The sequence below is a fragment of the Alosa sapidissima genome, chromosome 19, assembly GCF_018492685.1.
Source record: "Alosa sapidissima isolate fAloSap1 chromosome 19, fAloSap1.pri, whole genome shotgun sequence".
In the NCBI taxonomy this organism is placed as follows: Eukaryota; Metazoa; Chordata; class Actinopteri; order Clupeiformes; family Clupeidae; genus Alosa; species Alosa sapidissima.
This window is the reverse complement of record NC_055975.1, coordinates 7,262,495-7,283,722: the sequence shown is the minus strand read 5'-3', so window position 1 is coordinate 7,283,722 and position 21,228 is coordinate 7,262,495. Positions and strand designations below refer to the sequence as shown.

The following is a 21,228-nucleotide window of genomic DNA, read 5'->3' as shown; positions in this document are numbered from 1 at the left end:
TTTTTTTTTTTTGGGCTTTTTTTTTTTTTGTTTTTTTTTTTGACTTTGTAATAATGGTTCAGATGAAGGACACGAGTGTATATATTTCAGATGACGATGCAAGAGGAAGTTGAGATTTATCTTAAGGTGTGTGTGCGTGTGTGTGCGTGCTCGCGCGTCTGCGTGCGTGCATGTGTATGTCTGCGCGTTTGTCTGCTTGACCCAGAGAGGACTGGCCCTCAAGACTCATGTAGCAGGGCTTGCTGTGTAGGTTGTATGTGTTCTGTTTGTTTTGTAAACTAGAACAAAGCTTCCAATTACCATTTGGACCTCCAAAACAAAGTATTGCATTCATTTAAATTTTTTAATAAATATATATATATATATATATTTTTTTTTTTTTTTTTTTTTTACAAATGCTAATTTGTAAAGCTGTGATCTCATTTTAGGAGTGCTCTTGGACTTAGAACCAAAGAGTGCATTTTGGAAAGTTTGGATGTCCGACACATTACACATGTTCTGATTTCCTAACTGAAGGCCTTAGTGACTAGTCGCATCAATTGGAATCCAAATCCACCAAAGACTCTTGACTGCAGAACATATATTGAGGCTAAAGAGCAGTTGTTGAGATGGTATGGAGCTGTGTGGCATGGTGTGCAGCACACACTACAGCATGGCCTGATCCCAATTTCAGAAATGAAGCGCAGGGTAAGGCTAACGAGAGCCCTTTTGCACTCATCACTCGTGCCACAACATGATGAAGGCTAATGTTTCAAAAAAAGCACTAATCTTTTCCAGCCTTCATTTACCATCACCTTCAATGTTCTTTTAAAAATGTTCTTTTATCTGAACTCTAGTCACACCTCAAAGACCGCTGTTGGACACTGAGCATCACAATGAATCATTAACACTAAAACTCAGACTACAGGTTGCATAGAGAAACCTGATTGTCATAGCACAAGCTTACACTACACTCTGAGATAAAACTGGTGTAATCGTATATAATTTACATGCAGTCTCCGTCTTGAAAAGTGCCTGTTTATTTTTGTATATATATATATATATTTTTTTTTTTTCAAATTTGATTGATTCTCGTACAGACAAAAGATTGAATGACAATCGTTTGATATCAAGATGCCATGTTTTGTGCTTGTATTTCCTCATCGAATCATTCTGACGTATGCATAAAGCAAACACTCATTGGATTTTCAGGGACCTCTTTTAGACTCTAGCACAGAGTCAAATTGTAAGGTTTTAAGAGACTGCTAAAAAATCTCTAGCTACACAGATTTCAGTTTGACTGCTGCTGTTTTGACAGGAGCTGAGAAGGTATGTGCCTTGGTTTTGAGATTTGAGGATTATGATTGGCTAACCCAGCCCGCGTGCAATACGTAGTTTGCTTTACCCTTGCTTTAGTGTACTGTATCGTTGACATAATACATTTTGGCCTCCCTGTTGCAAGTACAGGCACATCTTGTTCAGCCCAGCCTCCAACTAGTAGGGTGGTCTAACTTGGCGCAACTAGTAGGCCATCCTCCTCTGTCTGACCTACTCATACAATTTCCACAAATGTTTCTTCAAAAAATTTAGAACATTGTGAAGAGAGAGAAACCCTCATCAGTTGCTACACAGTTGAATGTGTAATCAAGGTATAGCCCACAGGTGTGTTCACCCCAGTTAAATACAGTACACCTAATCCTACCTAGCCAGCTATTTTGTTTTGTTATTTTTTATTATTATTATTATTATTATTTGAAGGAGTAAATTGATGTTATGTTTGTAATTTGTCATGAGAGAAACTGGAAAAAAGGACTAGCTGAGGGCTAAGAATAACTGGATCCTGATAGTCCATGAGGACCATCCTACATTTTACATTACTTAGAATGCGTTGGTCAGGTTGTTGAATCAAGTCTTACTGAATATCAGCCTTTTTAATTTGCTTACTGACTGCAGAGTTTTGGCTAAGGTCAAGGGAGTATTTCCCCAAAGAGGATCAGAGTTGTTTGGATAACGGCAGAATGGATCCCCAATGCAACCTTTGGCTTTGGTCAGTGTTTTGGATCTCTGTGCTCCACTTGGCACCGTTATTGAACTCCAACAGAGATCCTCCTTTGTGAAATACCCTTGTGATGTATTTGATTTAAGATTCTGTTACACTATAAAAACATCCTCAGCTTTAAACATCACACTAGTGATGTGAAACAATGTACAAATTATCAAATGAACAAAGTGGTATTCTACTGTAAACAAATTTATTTAGAAGAAACTTTTGCTAAAAATAAATATTTGCAGATATGGACTGTGGTGTTTCATTGGTGTCCTTAAGTTGTTTTTTTAACCCTCGTCTGCCATCTACTGGACAATTATGAGACTTCTTCAGCTCTTCTTGTAGAGCACCAACTGAGTTGACACTTGCCTTCCTTCTTGCAAAGCTAGTACTCCACTCATCAAAACACCAAACTGGAACTACTGTCCTCACTATGGAGTTTATTCAAACTTCATCCACCTCATTCATCCCACTTTATCTAATGAAGGAGGTCTACATCCAGTAACATTTAGGCTAGTAAGACCCTTGTGTTGATATAACATACTGCAAATACACCAGAACTCAACACACTTTGCTTCTTTCTCCTCCCCCCAGGTTGTTAAAAATGCTCATTGAAGAATGAGCATTTTTGAGTCAACTTGTCTCTCATAGCCCTAAAAACGTCAATTATATTAGTAAAAACGTACATACATGTATTTAAACACATGAACAATTGCTTGTGAATTCATGAATACCTACAAGCCTTAGACAGTGGACGTAGAAACACTTTTGATGTTCAAATGTCCAAGTGTCTAAGGGGCTGACATGCAAATGTACAAGAGCAAAATCCTCCATGGTTGCAGGATCAGAGCCCAGTGAGGAACAAATGTTTAAAACATTTAATTAACGGAATTTATTAAGCCATTCAGGGTCACTTCTCAAGCATTTAAAATACTGCAAATATGTGTGGTACGTACATACATAAGAAATGGAAAAAATATATAATACAGTAATTCAAGCCATCTAATACCTACAGTTACTTCAAATTCGCATTGAAAAGGAGAAATGACAATGCATGTACAGTATATGTTTAAGTTAAAGTATTTCACTTCAAACAAGTTTCCCCTAGTGTTCATATTGAGACTGGGTGTCTTTATCTTATTTAAAAAATGCACTGAAATATAAAACTAATACCCTCCCTTGCCCCAGTAGCCTTTTCCACCTCCACTATGGCTCCAACCACCTTTTCCTCCACTCCTACCGCCTCCTCCCCCTCCACCCCAACCCCCTCCCCCTCCCCAACCGCCTCCACCTCCACCCCATCCTCCTCCACCACCACCACCTCGGCCTCCGCCCCATCCACCACCCCCTCCTCCATAGCCACCACCTCTCCCACCTCTTCCTCCTCCCCCATCCTGCCTCTTCTGCCAGGGAGGCATCTCTGGTGGTGGGGCCTGAATCTCAGAGGGACGCCCACCACGGTCCGGCACTCTGCCCATCAGGACCTGGGGAATAGAACGTAACACTGAGGGACATGTAGACTAGAGTGTTAAGGCAGGTATTATTTAGGACAAGCATTTAACAACTTCAAAGAATCAAAATGGACATTTTTTGTAGAAGCCTCACACTAGTTTGTTGACATTTTTGTAAAGCAAAGCACTTTTGAAAGACTCCAGTCTTGTTGACGGTCTAAAACTCCAACCTACACATTATTGCCTAATATTTTCATCAACACACTGCATGCCACCAGCAACTAGACAACTTGTAAACATTTCTACATAGTTTTCCAGGTCTGTCTTCTCTCTGCAAAGAGTAGACAGCCGTGATCAAATTCAGCAGTGGCAGAACCTACTTTGTTAACGGCACATGCCGTATTTTCTCGTGACGAGCCACTGCTGGTCTTCACCACATTGCAGATATCCTCTCTTGCAGCGAGAAGGTGAGCCACATCTATTGAGGACTTCAGCTGTAAGGAGTGTCTCTTTGGCTGATAGGCTCTTGCCATACAGTCAACTTTTTCCTTTGACAAAAATAAACAACACCATTATGTTTAAATAACTGGTACTCTAGTTAAGATCTTTGACAAGAAAGGAACATGTTCTGGTGCATGAAAAATGTCCTCTTGCTTTTCCAAGCTAGTCTACATACTTTCAAATACAGATCTTACATTTGCTCTGTCAGACCAGCCAAATGACTGTACAGTGACATCAAGCCGTTTAATCAGCATTCTGCGACGACACTGATACTCAGAGGAAAGAAGCGCATTGATCTTTTCCAACTTCATCTGAAGAAACAGGAAAAAGGAAATGATTTATGAAAACAAATCAGTGCTTAATGGAACTAAAACATAATATGTGGTATGCCTCTTAAGTAGAGCGTAGTCGTACCCACTGTTCATTACTGAAAGAATGTTTGAATACTGGTTTTCCAATGTGATCTTTTGGGACATCTTTAAGCAAAGATTTAATCTGAAATTACAAAAATAATAATGTATTACCCAACAGAGCACCAAATGTCACTAACAAAAACATTGATTCATTAAGATTTTTCCCATGTAACATCGAAGTGACATTGATAACCATTAAAAATTCTGATCTCACCTTTTCTTCTATTATGGAAAAGACATTTTCATGTGTGTCTTGATGTGGCATTTGCAGTGTTTTGCAGATGGCTTGGATATCCCTGGCTGGTGAGTCTTTAAATTCATGGTCTACATGCTTGACTGGTTTGCTGTGGACTATTTGTGCTGCTTGCAGCTCAGATGCCAAATACACTGCGTAATAAGCAGAATTAACATTTAGTACTTACAGCAATGGAAAAGTATATTTTGTGTAAAACTCGAACACATACACAACACATACGCAGGAGCTTTAGGCAATCGTTCTTCTTGCTGAGCTTCCCTTCCAACAACTCAGAGACAATGCCAATGTAAGGGCAGGACATCTCCTTCAGTAGCGCACCAATTTCGAGGTGACGGCCATCTCCACCTGTACAAATATGGAGTTTTAGTACATGTGTTGATGAAACACGAGTAGAAAAATGAGGAGACAAATATATCGTTTAACGATTACGTTGAATGCCTACGTGAAATCAGGGGTGCATCTATCTCTTGAGAGGGTTTCATTCGGGACATCAACCAGACACAAAGGTTGACATACACGGTTGATGACAAGCCTTCCTCGGATGCCATTGACAAAGCCTTCTCGTCAAGGAGAGGTCCATCGTATCTGCAGGCAAATTAAAGAGACTAACTTTATTAACGTTAGTGAAGACAATAAGTCAGGCATTTATCCAATTATGCAAAAAATAATGATGGCGGTCAAAGAAAGGAATAGGCCTAGTAGTCAGTTCGCGAATGAGCAATAATTAAAACCGACAGAATGAATAGGTTGCAAGCTGTAGGCCTAACAGCAACAACTCTTGCTGTGTATACCACAATTAGCCAATCTTAACATAAACTAGCATTTGCCTTATCAGCTAGTAAACATGAGCAGTCATCAGGACACACTCAGCAGCAACCATGCATCGCATACATCATGCAGGTCGGCGTTCACCTATCTTGTCCTTACCCAAGTTGATCAAGAGCATCTAATACATCGCTCTCCATTTCAAAAAGAGTAGACTACGTAGTAAGCATGGGGGAAAAATGAAAAAAAATAAACCTTGCTTTCTATCAAATTATCAGTAACACACGCCACATTTTATGTGTTCGACCAAATACCTTCCGTGTAAAACAGCGACTACAACCGAACGTTCCTACACGGTGTTGTGGGTAGCTTGTCACAGAAAAAATACATCAGCAATAGCTCATTGTGGATCACAGAAACAAATGTGTGACTGAGTGTAGAATCCTTTTCCTGGTCAGTTAAAGTTCCAACCAAAGATAGAATGGAGAGTAGTGGATAGCACTTCAGAATCATTGGTTGGCGCCTATCCTGCAACATCCCAACAGATTGGCCTACATGCTGTATTATTTTGGAAAGTTTGGCAGAATTTTGTCAAATTGTTTGTTTTATCAAAACAAGAACAAGAATGAAGAGTAGGCTAGGCCTACTCAATATAGGCCTGGCCTACAGTGGGACAAGTGGAACTGCCAGTAGGTCAGTACTCTCTTAGTTTTAAGAGATAAGGTGATTGCTTTGATATGTCCAGAGAAGAGAAGTGCACCTCTCTTTAGTCTGTCTGTAATGCAGTGGTCATCTGTATTCATCTTGAAGCTGTTAAAAATTGCTTTGGGACTTGAGGTAGGCTTTTGCTTTAATTTCTGCACACTTTTGTCTGAAGTCAAAGTCTTACTATCTCTGGAACCTTTTGTAGTTATCTGACATTATACCTTAAGGTTTCAGCAGGATTGTTTCCCCCTGCTAGACCAAAGGTTGGTCCCTGAAGCACAGCTACATTACTCACAGTCATATAAATTTGCAGGGGATATCGGTTCACTGAACTCTTCTTTACATTTGTCTCTTTTTGTCTACATACAACACTTCCTGAAACATTCCCACAGGTACTCCCACTTTGATAGACAGACAAACAGACACACCCACACACACCCATGCGTGTGCATGCTCAAAGTTCTCACTTTTGACATCACTTTCCGTAAGGACGCTATATCTTTGTTTCCTAGGTGGTTTATTACTGAAGTAATGGCATAGTGGGTAGTAGTGAGGTTGAGGTAAGAATATCGGATAATTTTTCACAGCATATTGATATTGACGTGTTGATTGAACACGTAACCACTCAAATGTTGTTTCATATACTGGGCTCAATTTATTGATATGGAAATTAAAATGTTTTTCTTTTCAAACTTTGGGAAACAGTCTAAGTTCATATTCACAGTGATCGCTGAGGCTGTCCTTTTTCGAAAGAGATCATCTTAATTATGGGTTGTCAAGATGCCAAAGTTTTGTATCATAGTTAGTTTAGGCCTACTAATGTCTCTATTAGAATTACCTTTTGTGTTTTGATTCTTTGGAATGACAGAATGGGTTCATGTGTGTTGCTGCAAAAACAAAGAGATGATCTGGTAGACAAGTCTGAGATATTTTTCAGTCAGATCACTGCATATATGATCTTTTTTCTTTTAATAGTTTTCTAGGCTATTTGGTCATTACTATGTACATTAAGAGCTTCTGAAGGATTAAGTAGCTTGGTTCATTGACTGGTTAACACATTGATAATTGGGAGAATCTTTACTGTGATTGAGTGATTTTTGTTTGTGGTTCATGGGAAATATAAAAAAGGTCAGTTTATCTAATTTGTATATGTTTTATTTTGAAATTAATATATTCACATGATGTCAAATTAGATATGGGCATCTTGGGATATTGATGTTGCCTCTTGGGATGTTGCCTCTTGTTTGGAATGTTGCTTCATGACAATATGCATCGATGAAGTATCAATATAATTGTATTGTCTTTGTCTTTGCTGTGTCTGTTTTTGGAAAATGGTTAGTAAACTTCTTACAAAGTTTTGTTTAGTTTATTCAGTGTAGCCAAATCCCAATGAGCCTCTAAATCAAGAACTTTTTCTATTCAATAATGTTTTGTGAATCCTCGAATCCTTAAATCTTTGTATGTCATATGATAATGACAGGACACAATAATAGAATTATGTAGCAATACATTTCACAGCTTCCTGGTTTTAAAAGTTATTAAATTATTCACTTTACAATGTGTCTGTTTGCAGACTGTAGAGACTCTGTCCTTGTCCTGTGGAGAAAGAGAGGATAAATGGATCTGGCTGATTCTCTCAGAGAAGTGGGGTCTGGGACTCCCACTAAGATCAGCCTTCCTGGAGACACAGAGGAGGGGGTTGTTTACTCCAGTAGGAAACACGTCTTTGGGGAAAGAGGGAAGACAACAGGCACCTCGAGGACAGACCGTGGAGAATTAGAGTGGAGAGTCCAAGTCGATCAGAGGTGAGAGCAATAGAAAATTGGCAGTGTGGTTTAGAGCCGTGTAAAGTTCATCTGCTAAATATGTGTTAATACATTTATTGTGCATAGAGCTTATGGCCTTCCCCACTAGTGAATGTCTAGCACTCATTCTTGTAGATTTCCATCTATTCGTTTTGTGTCTGTGGAGTGTTATGTCTCTGTAGAGCAGTCTTCTAACTTTAGAGAGGTTGTCTCCCGCACCAGATCTGGATTGGTTATTTTATTGTTTTCTTATGATTAGTGCGATCCTTGCATTTTATGGTGTTTTATTTACATTTTCTTTAATAACAAAGTTATTCAGTTCCATTCAGTATTTGTCAATTGCTGGAGAGGTGCTGTATATAAAACAGATGTTATAAAATATTACAAAATACAAAATATTTTTCATGCTCTCTCTATTTATCTCTATTCTCTCTATTTATCTGGGGTGAACATGACAGTAAAGTGTACATAATACCCCTGTGTTTTATCTCTGTCTGGTCATAACAGATCTCTATGGAATTTGAATAGGGTTTGTGATCACTCTGGTTCTGAATAGTTCTGCACATAACCTTAAGTCTGCTTAGTACATTAGACATACAACCAGTTAAGTGAAACTATAATTTATCTCTGCGTACCTATGTGTCAGTTTTTAGCTTCCAGCAAGACTGTCTGGGGTTTATTTGGCAGTCGGGAACAATACAAATATCTGTTTTATGTTTCTTAGTGATGACCCTGTGATGTCTCAATTTCAATTTATTTCTTTGTCCCAAATGGGCAATTTGATTGCAGACAGGATCACATACCACACAACAATACAACACACTACAATGCAGACAGATATGCACAAAATAATAATTTAGTTGTGATAAATAGGTCTGACGATGCCTAAAAAGATGAGTCAGTAAAACCAAGATAAAAAGTAATTAAATAAGTTAGATATAAGAGGAGGACGTGAAGAATATGAGGTGGGGGTGGGGTCACTAAATGGACAAGTTTATATTTTCCTGTTGAGTGCATTCAGTACTTGGATAGAAAAGGGGATGAAGGATTTTTTGTACCTCTGTTTAAAAGCAATAGGAGGTTTAAAACGCAAGCCAGATGGCAGAAGCACATATTCAGAATACAGGGGATGGCCTGTGTCTTGATAAATTTGTATAGCTTTGTTGAACACCTGCTTATTATTATACAATAATAACAATTTACAATATTCGGTGGGACTAACAAACTTCACTCCCACTATCTTACTGACCACATTCACAATCTTGGAAAGTGCATTTTTGTCTCTGATGGTGATATTTCCATTCCATATCTCTACAGGTAGACATCCTGAATGGCTGAATCTTGCAAAATCTTTGCTTAAAATGGCCTCAGAAGTGTATGCAGGGCACTTTCTGGTCTGTAGTGTTCTAGTAATTAATATGGTCTGTTACCTTCAGATAGACTGAAATAACTTTTAGAATTGCAACTCAAGACTCAGGTCTTACTGCTTATTGATCTAGTGCGCAGATTTGGTGTATTGAGATATACTGAATTGTGTACTGATCAAGTCTACTGTAGATTGCGTGTGTTGTTCACAATGATTTGTCAACGTTGTTCTGCAGAGGCCAGACATATAGGAGAGGTTCAACACTCAGCTATGCATCTATGCAGAGCAATGACTCCATTGAAAAGCCGCCCAACTTCAGTAAAGAACCTGCCACTGACACCACACGGTATGTCCAAAGTGTCTTTGCTTGATAGTGAAAACAGAAAGTTGATATGGGGAGACATGAATTCTGTTGTCCGTGAGACCGAAAGGGAGAGGTGAAAAATGGTTATTATTTTCTTTTTCATTACACTGGTGTTGCTGGACCATCAGAATGGGGAAAGAGAAAATCAGACGGTGGCGCATTCAGCCCACCCGGACCCCTGACATTACCCTAAGGTAATATAATTTTAATAAAATGAATATAAGGTAGTATCCTGACTCCTCCCGTGATTCTCTGACCCCACTTATGCTGTGTGTTCTATATCAAATTGAAGAAGAGTAAAATTGTGTTTTGGTCACAGCGTAATTTAGTCAACTTATCTTAATTGAAGTGACAAAGCTTGAATGACTCAAAACATTTGTTTTAATCTTACATCAAGTAAGACTTCTGTAGTATTCTAGTATATGAAGTGAGACTTATGTAATTTGATTGTGTTTTCATTCCTTTCTGATGTTTCAGTGTTCAGAGACAAAGATATGTATCGGAATCATCCAGCTGCTCTGGTCAGAGTGACATGTCCATAGAGCAACGTTTTGAAGAGCTCCATATAAAAGATGGAAGAGTATGTTCAACATGTGACGGTGCTGATAGTGCCAGGTATGAATTTAAATGTTTATTGAAACACACATACAATACACACACACACACAAACACTGAGATACATGTGGTGTGAGTTGTGACAAGCCAGTGTTGTTGTATTGACCGCTGTGTTAAAGTCGCTGTATTGCAAGGGCACAGGCATAGTACATAACTGCATTTTATGGATGTTGTTGTGAAACTGTGATTTTGACAGTGTGCGGACACGAAGACGATCGCCATCAGTGTCTAGCTGTGTATCAGCACAGTCTGAAGAATCAGTAGAACAGCCTCCATGTTTAGGAGAGAGACCCTCCATCACCAGGTAAGGGCTGTGTGTGTGTGTGCGCGCGTGCGTGTTCTTTTGAAAACATTATTCACTTTGGACAAGCAGGTGCACACAAGCACTACAGTCTTGTGCTAACACTAATAAGAGTGAATGTTCCATGCATATGGACTGTTTTAAGTTAACTGTGAAAGTGTGATTCTGACAGTGTGCGTACAGGAAGACGATCACCATCAGTGTCTAGCTGTGTATCAGCACAGTCTGAAGAATCAGTAGAACAGCCTCCATGTTTAGGAGAGATATCCTCCATCACCAGGTAAGGGCTGTGTGTGTGCGCGCGCGCGTGTGTAAACATTATCCACTTTGGACAAGCAGGTCCACACAATCACTACAGTTGGAAGATCACTCTGTCTTGTGCACGTTAACACTAGTAAGAGTGAATGTTCCATGCATATGGACTGTTTTAAGTTAACTGTGATTGACAGGGTGCGTACAGGAAGACGATCACCATCAGTGTCTAGCTGTGCATCAGCACAGTCTGAAGAATCAGTAGAACAGCCTCCATGTTTAGGAGAGAGACCCTCAATCACCAGGTAAGGGCTGTGTGTGTGTGGTCCCTGTAAAGCTACAAGCTTAGGGTGACCAGACGTCCCGAAAAATTCGGGACAGTCCCGATAGCCAAGCAGTTGTCCCGAATCCTGCCCCAATTGTCCCGAAAATTAGAGCAAAGTCTAAAAAGCAGACTCTCGAGTAGTTATTGTCTGATAGAACACACACACAATAAGGTAGCGACAACTAAGCAGTAGGCAACTACTGGCCCTACGTAGGTGGCAAGGCGCGAATTTTGAAAACACGTATTGCTATTTTTCATTCATGAGTGCACGCGCAAGCAGCCACCAGGAGATTTGATTTGATGTTGCAGCGCATTTCATAATGACATTTGAGTTGATAAAAAAAATAGCTCAATTATTTCTAATTTAGAGTTCTCATGATACAGTCACACAGTTCAGTTTCTGAATAAACTGAATTAACAATTTGTTATTTAAGCTGCCACGGGGAGATTTGATTCGATGTTGAAGCGGTCAGGGCCGGTGAGGCCAGGTAAGGGACTGTGGAACCAAAAGCAGACTTAGAAACTGATTAAAAGGTTAATTAGGTTTTAATGTTGAAGAACACAAAAATAGGCAGCCAGGCAAAACCACTTGGTAGGCAGAGTCAACTTAGTAGGTGAAAAAAAAGCACAGGCAGCAGTATAGGCAGGGCTCAAGCAGATCTCCAGAGTGGCAAAAAACAGGCAGAGTTCGGTACACATGTAGGCCGCAGGCAGTTAAGCAAAGGGGCTAGGCAAGACTCACATGTCAGAACAGGCAGAGGTCGGTAACAAAGAGCAAGCAAAGTCCAAGCAAAGGTTTCCAAAAAGGTTTAGGCAAAAATCACAAAGTCCAAAAACAAGCCTTGGTCAAAAAACAGTAAATCCAGCAAGAACATGAGACAACGCAAGAATCCACACTGAAAGACGTGACGATCTGGCAAAGAGTGTTCCACATGGCATGGCTTAAAAGCCATGGCAGACGAGGAGAGTGGCAGCAGGTGTAGCAGATCAAACACAGGTGATTGGACGCCTCCCTTGTCAGTCAACCAAAAGCCAAGGCAGAAGGAAAACCCGGACCGGAGCAGCAAAGGCATCTCAAGTCACAGGCTAGGAAACGAGGCTTCTGGACAGAAGCGCATTTCATAATGACACTTGATGTATTATTATTTCTAATTTCGAGTTCACATGATACTGACAGTCAGACAGTTCAATTTTGGAATAAAAAAAATGAATCCCCCTGCACCTCGTCCCGAATTTTACCCATTCTCATCTGGTCACCCTATACAAGCTACTCTGAGGTTTCATAAAGCTACATGTAGATAAGTCGCCTTCTGTTTTTCAAAACTATCTGCAAGATCAGTGGAATATTGTTAAGTTGGAGATTATGTTATTTAACCCAAATACAAACATGGCGTGCATATCACTACTTCAGTCCATGCAGTAAAAGTGTGATTTTGACAGGGTGCATGCAGGAAGACGATCACCATCAGTGTCTAGCTGTGTATCAGCACAGTCTGAAGAATCAGTAGAACAGCCTCCATGTTTAGGAGAGAGACCCTCCATCACCAGGTGAGGGCTGTGTGTTTCTCTCTCTCTTAACATTCACATAAGTTAGCAATTGTAAGTCTGAGGATATTGCGCAAAAACTCCATATTGTTAAGGTGTTCTTAATGGGCAAAACTGTACTGAAATCGCTTGTCTCTGTAATATCAGATTGCAAGTGGAAGACCCTCTGAGCAAGGGAGCGGGAGCAGAACCCTATTCCATGAGGTGAGGCCTGTGTTAGTGAAGTGGTTTGAGGTTATGCAACATGGTGTCATTTGTGATAAGGTTTGTTCATATCATAATGCCAATTATTGAAACCAATATCTTTTCAGTGCAAAAACACTATCACTAAAAACAATGTTTTAGTGTAAAGGTTAGTATGGGAAACCTCCTTACAGGACATTATAAGTTCACAGTGAATAGTGTTTTATGCTAAAATAAATCAATATGGTACATGTCTTTTCATGTCTTTCAGTGCATCAAAATATTGTATCACTGAATTATATATACTCCCATATAAATACTATATGGAAATATGGGCTCATTATAAATACTCTATGGGCATAAGACCTGGTTGTGTTGATCAGTCTGTGCAGTTTGTCAGTGTAACTCTGTGGGCTACTGTGTGATTAGTGCTCATATATTCTCTGGTCTTGCTGTGTTAGGCGCTCTAGGTATAGGCCACATTCACCATGTCCCAGCCACACATCTACAGAGAGTGACACCTCCCAGGAAAGGATTCTCAACTCTGACCAACCAACATCACAACATTACCCCAGGTACAAGATCACTATGCTGACTTGTCACTGTGGAAACTATATGTAAACATAAGTTTGTCTTAAGGTAACATAATATCAGCTACTGCACTTTGTAATTGTTATTTGAACATCCTCACGTCTGATAAGAGCTTATTTTCTGTGTATTCTGTGGCTTTGTTTATCATTTACCAGTTATCTGTCCCTTCTTGAGAGTGATTCTTACCTACTAGCATCGCTATGGCTACAACTATGTTTGTGTCCATTTTACAGTGTTACTAAGATAAAGCCAGAAGCCAAACTTGTTTTTTGACGGTGCTTTGCTGTGTCGTAAGCTGTGTTTGTCTTGTATTTCATGTTTTTGGCAGACGTCTGTCCTCTTTGTCTGTTTGGAGTTGTGGGTCCATACAGCAACCTCCTCATATCCCACAGGAAGAGTAAGTGTCCATGGTTACAGGACAAATCCTGAAAATGGTGCTGGTTTAGGTCTAACACTAAAATATGAAACCTGCAATATTGTCGTACATTATTTAGGCTGATTTCATTCAAAATATAATTTCTGAAATGTAAATAATAAAAAAGTTTAAAAAAAAAACAAGAGAAATACTGTCTCTCCAGCATATTTTGCCTGAAAGTCCCTTTATGTTGCAGTGGCCAGTGATGTCTTGTTCTTAGCTCATGTTGAATGTTTATGGTGGGTGGGTAGTTAGTAGAAATAAGGGTAAGATTATGTAGTTATGAGGTAGTTGTCATCCAGATTGGTTCAGACTTCAAGTGATGTGGAAAACTTTGATATCACTTTCATGAGATGGAACTAGAACGGTTTCATATTCATGCTTTTGTCTTTGTTTTTTTAGAAGAGTCCATTCACAAAACACCTCAGCAAGTGAGTGACTTCTGTGCACAAACATAATCCTTTAATGCATTTTATCACACACACACACACACACACACACACACACACACAGTTCAGAAGTAGTTATGTGTAGTTATCTTTAATCTAAGCAATAGGAGAAGCAGTGTAGCCTTTGTAATTTCCTGCCATTTTTCTCTGTGTTGTATTTCAGAAATTAGAGTCTTACAGACAGCCATAGACGACCATAAGGCCAGTTTGAGGAAGAAGTTTGAGGTCCTGTCTGGAGGGTCCAGTAAATCCAGCTGTTCTGTGCCGTTCCATGCCATCTACACAGAGCTCCACATGACAGTAGGAGACAGTCAGGGAATCTGCGTAGAGCACGAGGTCCAGCAGATCGAAATGCTGCACCGGACACAGGCAATGCCTGCAGATGAGGTGGTCAACTGCAGTGACATCTTCAGGCCCCTACGCAGAGAGCAGAGGCCCATTAGAACCGTCATGACCAAAGGCATTGCTGGGATTGGGAAGACCATGTCCGTGCAGAAGGTCATTCTAGATTGGGCCGAAGGGCGAGCCAATCAGGATGTGGATTTCGTGCTTGTGCTTCCGTTCCGTGAGTTGAACCTGGTGTGTGGTGAAAAACATAGCCTCCATGGTCTTCTGCTGGAGCTTTTTGAAGAGCTCCAAGCCTTGGAATATGTGGGTTTTTACAAGGAATGCAAACTGCTGTTCATCCTGGACGGCCTGGATGAGTCTAAATTCTGCCTTGACTTCCTGGAGAGAGAGGTGTGTGATGTAAATGAGGTAACCTCGGTTTCAGTGCTGGTGACCAACCTTATCCGAGGTCACCTTCTCCCCACTGCTCTCATTTGGGTGACCTCACGGCCAGCAGCAGCCAATCAGATCCCTGCACGGTACATTCACCAGGTGACAGAACTCAGGGGGTTTAGTGACACACAGAAGGAGGAATTCTTTAGAAGGAGAATTGCAGACCAAAGGCAGGCCAATGAAATCATTGCCCATGTCCGGGCAACACGCAGCCTTTTCATCATGTGCCACATCCCTGTCTTCTGTGTGCTCATTGCCACCATGTTCCAGCCGATCTTGGACAAAAAGTCCAAAAAGGACACCCCTAGTACCCTGACTGAACTCTTCACAGAGTTTATCATCTCACAGATCAAAACACGACAACAATCACAAGAGTCCAGGAAAGAGGCTTTATGGAGGCTGGCTAAACTGGCCTTCACGCATCTACAGAGTCAGCGATTTAACTTCTACGAGGAGGATCTGAGCGAGTGTGGAATCAACTCAAGGGATGCCTTTTTGTTCTCAGGGCTATGTGTAGAGATCTTGAAAGAGGAGTTGATCGGTCATGGAAAGCGAACCTACAGCTTTCTGCATCTGACCGTTCAGGAGTTTCTAGCAGCTCTTTTTGTGATCCACTCCTTTGTCACCAAGAACACAGAGGCTCTGGAGTCCTTTCATGTTTTCGTGTCCGATAAGAATATGGAACTGTATAGCCTGCTGAAGGCTGCAGTAGACAAGTCTTTACAGAGCGAACATGGACATCTGGATCTTTTTCTCCGTTTCCTCTTGGGACTTGCGCTCGACCCCAGCCAGAAGCTCCTACAAAACCTGCTCAAAGGCAAACGCAACCGACCCTTGGACATAAAAAAGTTCATGGACCAGAGATTGAAGGCACAAACACGTAACAGAACCATCACTTACATTAAAGAGCTCAGGCAGCAGAACCTCTCGCCCGATAGGTGTATCAATCTCTTCCATTGTTTGATTGAGTTACGGGACTTTAGCATGCAGGAGGAGATCCAAGAGTATCTAAGATCTGAGAGGCGCATGGAGTGCCTCTCTCCGGCCCACTGCTCGGCTCTGGCATACATGCTCCTGATGTCCGAGGAGGCAGTGGAGGAGTTAGATCTGAGGCAGTACATCACCACAGATGAGGGCCGCAAAAGACTATTGCCAGCTGTCCGGTGGTGCAGGAAGGCCCGGTAGGACTTTGAGTTGTAATGTTTATTTATCTATTAAAGCAGAATTCTAGCAAAGCACATTTCATGATAGATTATTCATATATAATAACGAGGGAGCACGATACTTTGACTGCAGCTTTAACCGTAAGCACAAAGGGCCGTTCACACCAAGAACGATAACTATAACGATAACGACATAAAATTATCGTTCTTGTTAATATCAGTTAAGACTTCCACACGCAAACTATAATGATGAAGAACGATATCGTTGGGGATCACTTTCAGAGTGATTTTGAGAATGGTAAAAAGCTGACAGTCAATCGGAAACCATCAAATTATAGAAATATAGAAACTATAGAGACTTTCCTTAGCATTGGTCCGTGTGGAAACTTTTATCGTTATAGTTATCATTATAGTTATTGGTCCTGGTGTGAACAACCCTTAATTCTTCAATACATTTAACCACTCAGTGGTTATTTTGCACAAGGCTGCTTCTTTTTCTGCTTAAACAATTGAACTTGCCTATGGAAAGCAGTAATGTGATACCCAGTGTACTTTGAGGTCATGTAATTAAACTAGAAAAACATGTTGACAAATTAAAATGGGAGCATTAAGTAAAGCTATTATACCAACTGTCCAATCCATAATCTTATAAAGTTTTTAAATCATGCACAGTGAAGAAGGGTGTCTGACCCAAAGCGTCTATGGGGTGTTTAAAACGTTTTAACAGAACTGTTTAATGCTGTTTTTGATTTAAACATGTACCTATTTATTACCTGAAGGATTCAGCACCAAATTATGGTGTTGATCATGTCATTTAAATTGTTTTACAATCCTTAATCTGACCATCTTGTGTCCTTCTACAGGCTGGACTGCTGTAAACTGACAGTGAAAGCCTATGAGACAGTGGTCCTTAGTCTGCAGTCACTGGGGTCACCACTGACCGAGCTGGACCTGAGCTACAACAGCCTGCAGGACTCGGGCCTTGGGCTGCTCACTCAAGGGCTTCTGAGTCCTCACTGCAAACTGCAGACACTCAGGTGTGACACGAAAAATACCATATAATTGTGTTGTCACTTCACTTTGACTTTAGCTTTGTGGACACTGGCATAGGCTAAGCATTTCAGGTAATCAGCAAAAACAACAAATAGAGAAGTATTTTTAATTAATTACAAATTAATTTGATCAACCTTTGGCTCATTTATTCCACGAGGTTCATAACCTCAGACAATGTTAAGATGTCTCTTACAGGAAGTCACCTACAGGCAGGGGTGTAGTGGTAAAATAAGAGATGGGTAAACTATGAATTCTGTGATCACGGTAAGGTGGACTAAGGAGGTTATTGTCCTTTAAGTTTATAACGATACAAGTGGTATTAAATGGTTCCTTGAGTGTTGATGAGTGTACATAATGTAAATGTGGATAATACAGTGTGATATTTGAATGTTAAAAGTTGCAATTGGTGAATAAACTGCTTTGAGAGGTGGATAAACTGATAAGAGGTGAATAAACTCAAATTTCAGAGGTGGATAAACTGTGTTTACTTGCGTTTAGCCTCCACTACAGCCCTGCCTACAGGTTTACAGCAGGTAAAACTGTGACTTGTGTTTTTGCAGTTTGGTTGGCTGTCACCTCACAAAAGCATCTTGTGTGGTAATGGCCTCTGTCCTCCAGTCTGAAAACTCAGCTCTGAGAGAGTTGGATCTGAGCGACAATGACCTACAGGACTCAGGACTGGAACACCTCACAGCTGGTTTAAGTCATCCAAACTGTAAAGTACACATACTGAGGTGAATCACTCACACAGAATCAGCATACACTTTGGTACACTCCTTGTGATAAGATGAAAGGGAGAATTTATAGTAGCATGACGGATAAAACTATCTGATGCTCTCTGCCCCTTTCTGTCTCTGGTTCAGGTTATCATCATGTTGTGTGTCGACCAGAGGCTCTGAAGCCCTAGCTGCAGCACTGAGCTGTAATGCCTCTCACCTAAAAGAGTTGGACCTGAGCTACAATTACCCAAGAACCTCTGGGGTGGAGCAGCTCTCAGCTAAACAGCAAGATCCTGACTGTGCCCTGGAGATGCTCAAGTATGTCCTGTCAATATAGTCTATTTTGTCTCCTGGGTTTGCAATAGAGAAACATCAGTTTGATCTGGAGGTTGAAGTCAGCAATGATACCAGTCCTCTCAAAAGGGAAATGGTTGTGCTCCAACATAAGCACATTGTGAGAAGTAATTCCAGATGTATGTCTCTTATCATGTGCCATACGTACAAGATAAGTTGACGAAGTTGTGTTAATGTCATGAATGTTACATTTCTTCATCTTAATTCTGATGTAACTTTTCTTAGTGTGAAGCATGCAGGAAGGTATCGTTTGCTGCCAGCACCACGGAAATGTAAGTATGCTGTGTGTTGATAATAGGTCTAGCAAACTAGGTCTAAAACTAGCAAACTAATTGACAGCCAACAGATTTGCTTTGCAAACCTCAGCAACATTGTCATTGAAGGTAGTTAGTTTGTCTGCTTGTCCCTCTTTCACATGTTTGTATCATCAAAAATGGTAGCTAACAAGCCAACTACCTAAAAGGCAGGCAATGCATTAATTTATTTCTGACATTCTGATATCATAGTATTTCATTTGGATCAGGATTATAGATCTGGGTATGCAGCTAATCACAGGTGTCTGTATGCATAGCCCATCTGCTGTAGGCTATAATACAGTTGTGTGTGTGTTTTCCAAAAGGCTTAGCAGTAAACTTTCTACTACTTTCTCTACAGATTTCTACAAGCTGCATCTAGACCCCAACACGGCTCATAAAAACTTAACACTGTCTGAACGGAACCAGCGAGTGACTAGGACGTCTGCTCAGCCCTCCCTAGACCACCCAGAGCGCTTTGACTGCTGGCCCCAGGTGCTATGCAGGGAGCCTCTGACCGGACGCTGCTACTGGGAGGTCGAGTGGACTGGGACAGCTGCCATTGGATTGACTTACAAAGACATCAGAAGGAAAGGAGGTGGGGACGACGTTGTGCTAGGACACAATCTAAAATCAGTGGCACTGTACTGTGACAAGGACAGCTACTCTGTGTACTATGGTAAGAAGAAGACCGAGATTGGTTTCCCCCCCTTTGGGTGCAATAGGGTTGGGGTGTTTCTGGACTGGCCCACTGGTTCGGTGTCATTCTATAGGGTCTCGTCTGATGACGGCCTACTGCTCCTGGACACAAAGTACACCACCTTTAACCAGCCACTGTACGCAGCATTCACACTCTACCCCTCAGACACAGCCATCTCTTTGTGCAAGATTGAGATGTGAATAGGCACTGAATCATACACACAGTCATCTCTTGGATGCTGGTGTCTCAAAAAAGGTCAGTGCTGAAAATGAGCAATTTGCTTGCAGTGATTGTAGACACATTTCTATCAGAATAAAAAAAAATGGAGGGGGTTATACCAAGGTTGCACCCTTGGTTAGTTTGCACTTTAGTTGTATACACATAATAAATGTAGCATCATGTTATGCATATGTAGCATATTGTGTCATATTCTGTTTTGATTGATGTGATGGTCTACTGTATACTATTGTGTACATTGCACTAGGGTGAAGTCAGGTACATTGGGACAAATACACCGTGTGCACAATTATTAGGCAAGTGAGTATTTTTACCTTATCATAATTTTTATGCATATTTCCAACTCCAACCTATATAAACCTGACTGCTGATTGGATGTATGCATCATCAGTTGATGTGTATTTGTGTAATGAGGGAGGGTGTGGCCTAAAGTGATCAACACCCTACAATCAAGGTGTGCATAATTATTTGGCAGCTTCTTTACCTCAGACAAAATGGGCCTAAAAAGAGATTTAACAGACTCTGAAAAGCAAAAAAATTTAAAATGCCTTTCACAGGGATGCAGCACTCTTGAAGAAACAAAGATATTGAGGCGTGATCACCGAATAATCAAACGTTTTGTTGCAAATAGTCAAAAGGGTTGCAAGAAACATGTGGAGAAAAAAAGGCGCAGAATAACTGCTAGAGACGTGAGAATAATTAAACATGAAGTTACCAGGAACCCATTGACATCCAGTGCGGCCTTATTCCAGAAATGCAACCTACCTGGGGTGTCCAGAAGTACAAGGTGTTCAGTGCTCAGAGACATGGCCCAGGTAAGGAAGGCTGAAACACGACCACCACTTAAGACTCATAAGTTTAACGTCAAGACTGGGCCAAGAAATATCTGAAGACAGATTTTTCAACGGTTTTATAGACAGATGAGATAAGAGTGATTCTTGACGGACAAGACGGATGGACCCGTGGCTGGATCACTAATGGGTACAGAGCTCCACTTAGTCAGACGCCAGCAACGTGGAGGTGGGGTACTGGTATGGGCTGCTATTGTTAAGGATGAGCTAGTTGGACCTTTTCGGGTTAAAGATGGACTTAAAATCAACTCCCAAAGCTACTGCCAGTTTTTAGAAGATACTTTCTTCAAGCAGTGGTACAGAAAAATCTACATCCTTCAAGAAGGCCATGATTTTTATGCAGGACAATGCTCCATCACATGCATCCAAGTACTCCACTGCATGGCTAGCCAGCAAAGGCTTTAAAGATGACAGAATAATGACATGGCCCCCTTCTTCACCTGACCTAAACCCATTGAGAACTTGTGGACCCTTCTTAAATGTGAGATTTACAGTGAGGGAAGACAATACACCCCTTTGAACATCATTTGGGAGGCTGTGGTTGTTGCTGGACAAAATGTTCATCATCAACAGATCAAGAAATTAACAGACTCCATGGATGGAAGGCTCATGACAGTTATTGAAAAGAAGGGTGGCTATATTGGTCACTGAATATTTCATGAAGTGTTTAGTTGTACATTTTGAGTTGTTTATTTTTTATTCTTACTCTAGGAAATGAAAATAAACAAGTGGAGTGGGAAAATTTTAGTT

General features: G+C 40.7%; 2 protein-coding genes across 3 annotated transcripts; one reads left to right on the top strand and one right to left on the bottom strand.

Moving 5' to 3' along the window:
- Positions 1–2,674: 2,674 nt before the first annotated feature.
- Positions 2,675–11,771, bottom strand: fam98b (family with sequence similarity 98 member B). Of its 2 annotated transcripts, XM_042071660.1 has the most exons (10): positions 11,760–11,771; positions 5,860–5,865; positions 5,575–5,649; positions 5,090–5,232; positions 4,867–4,992; positions 4,606–4,778; positions 4,393–4,473; positions 4,173–4,289; positions 3,858–4,025; positions 2,675–3,510 (listed from the first exon to the last, which is right to left on the bottom strand). In XM_042071660.1, the coding sequence occupies exons 3-10, from the start codon at positions 5,610–5,612 to the stop codon at positions 3,193–3,195; spliced, it is 1,164 nt and encodes a 387-aa protein (XP_041927594.1). In that variant the 5' UTR covers positions 5,613–5,649; positions 5,860–5,865; positions 11,760–11,771; the 3' UTR covers positions 2,675–3,192. The 2 variants fall into 2 exon arrangements, with proteins under 2 accessions (XP_041927594.1, XP_041927593.1); XM_042071659.1 differs by lacking the exons at positions 5,860–5,865; positions 11,760–11,771 and having other exon boundaries at positions 5,575–5,738.
- LOC121693592 (NACHT, LRR and PYD domains-containing protein 3-like) lies at positions 6,597–19,896 on the top strand. Its single transcript, XM_042073135.1, has 19 exons — positions 6,597–6,677; positions 7,691–7,922; positions 9,524–9,634; positions 9,781–9,846; positions 10,130–10,267; positions 10,464–10,571; positions 10,741–10,848; positions 11,018–11,125; positions 12,586–12,693; positions 12,838–12,894; positions 13,335–13,448; positions 13,793–13,861; positions 14,282–14,310; positions 14,492–16,289; positions 17,135–17,308; positions 17,885–18,058; positions 18,188–18,361; positions 18,623–18,669; positions 19,052–19,896. The coding sequence occupies exons 2-19, from the start codon at positions 7,735–7,737 to the stop codon at positions 19,588–19,590; spliced, it is 4,110 nt and encodes a 1,369-aa protein (XP_041929069.1). The 5' UTR covers positions 6,597–6,677; positions 7,691–7,734; the 3' UTR covers positions 19,591–19,896.
- The last annotated feature ends 1,332 nt before the right edge of the window (positions 19,897–21,228 follow it).

Coding starts and splice junctions, on each gene's coding strand:
- fam98b (XM_042071660.1), bottom strand. CDS start 5,612: ATGGAGAGCGATGTATTAGATGCTCTTGATCAACTTGG. Junction 5,233..5,574: donor GATGCTCTTGATCAACTTGG/GTAAGGACAAGA, acceptor ATTTGCCTGCAG/ATACGATGGACCTCTCCTTG. Junction 4,779..4,866: donor CGATTGCCTAAAGCTCCTGC/GTATGTGTTGTG, acceptor CTTATTACGCAG/TGTATTTGGCATCTGAGCTG.
- LOC121693592 (XM_042073135.1), top strand. CDS start 7,735: ATGGATCTGGCTGATTCTCTCAGAGAAGTGGGGTCTGGGACTCCCACT. Junction 12,895..13,334: donor GCAGAACCCTATTCCATGAG/GTGAGGCCTGTG, acceptor TTGCTGTGTTAG/GCGCTCTAGGTATAGGCCAC. Junction 13,449..13,792: donor ACATCACAACATTACCCCAG/GTACAAGATCAC, acceptor TGTTTTTGGCAG/ACGTCTGTCCTCTTTGTCTG.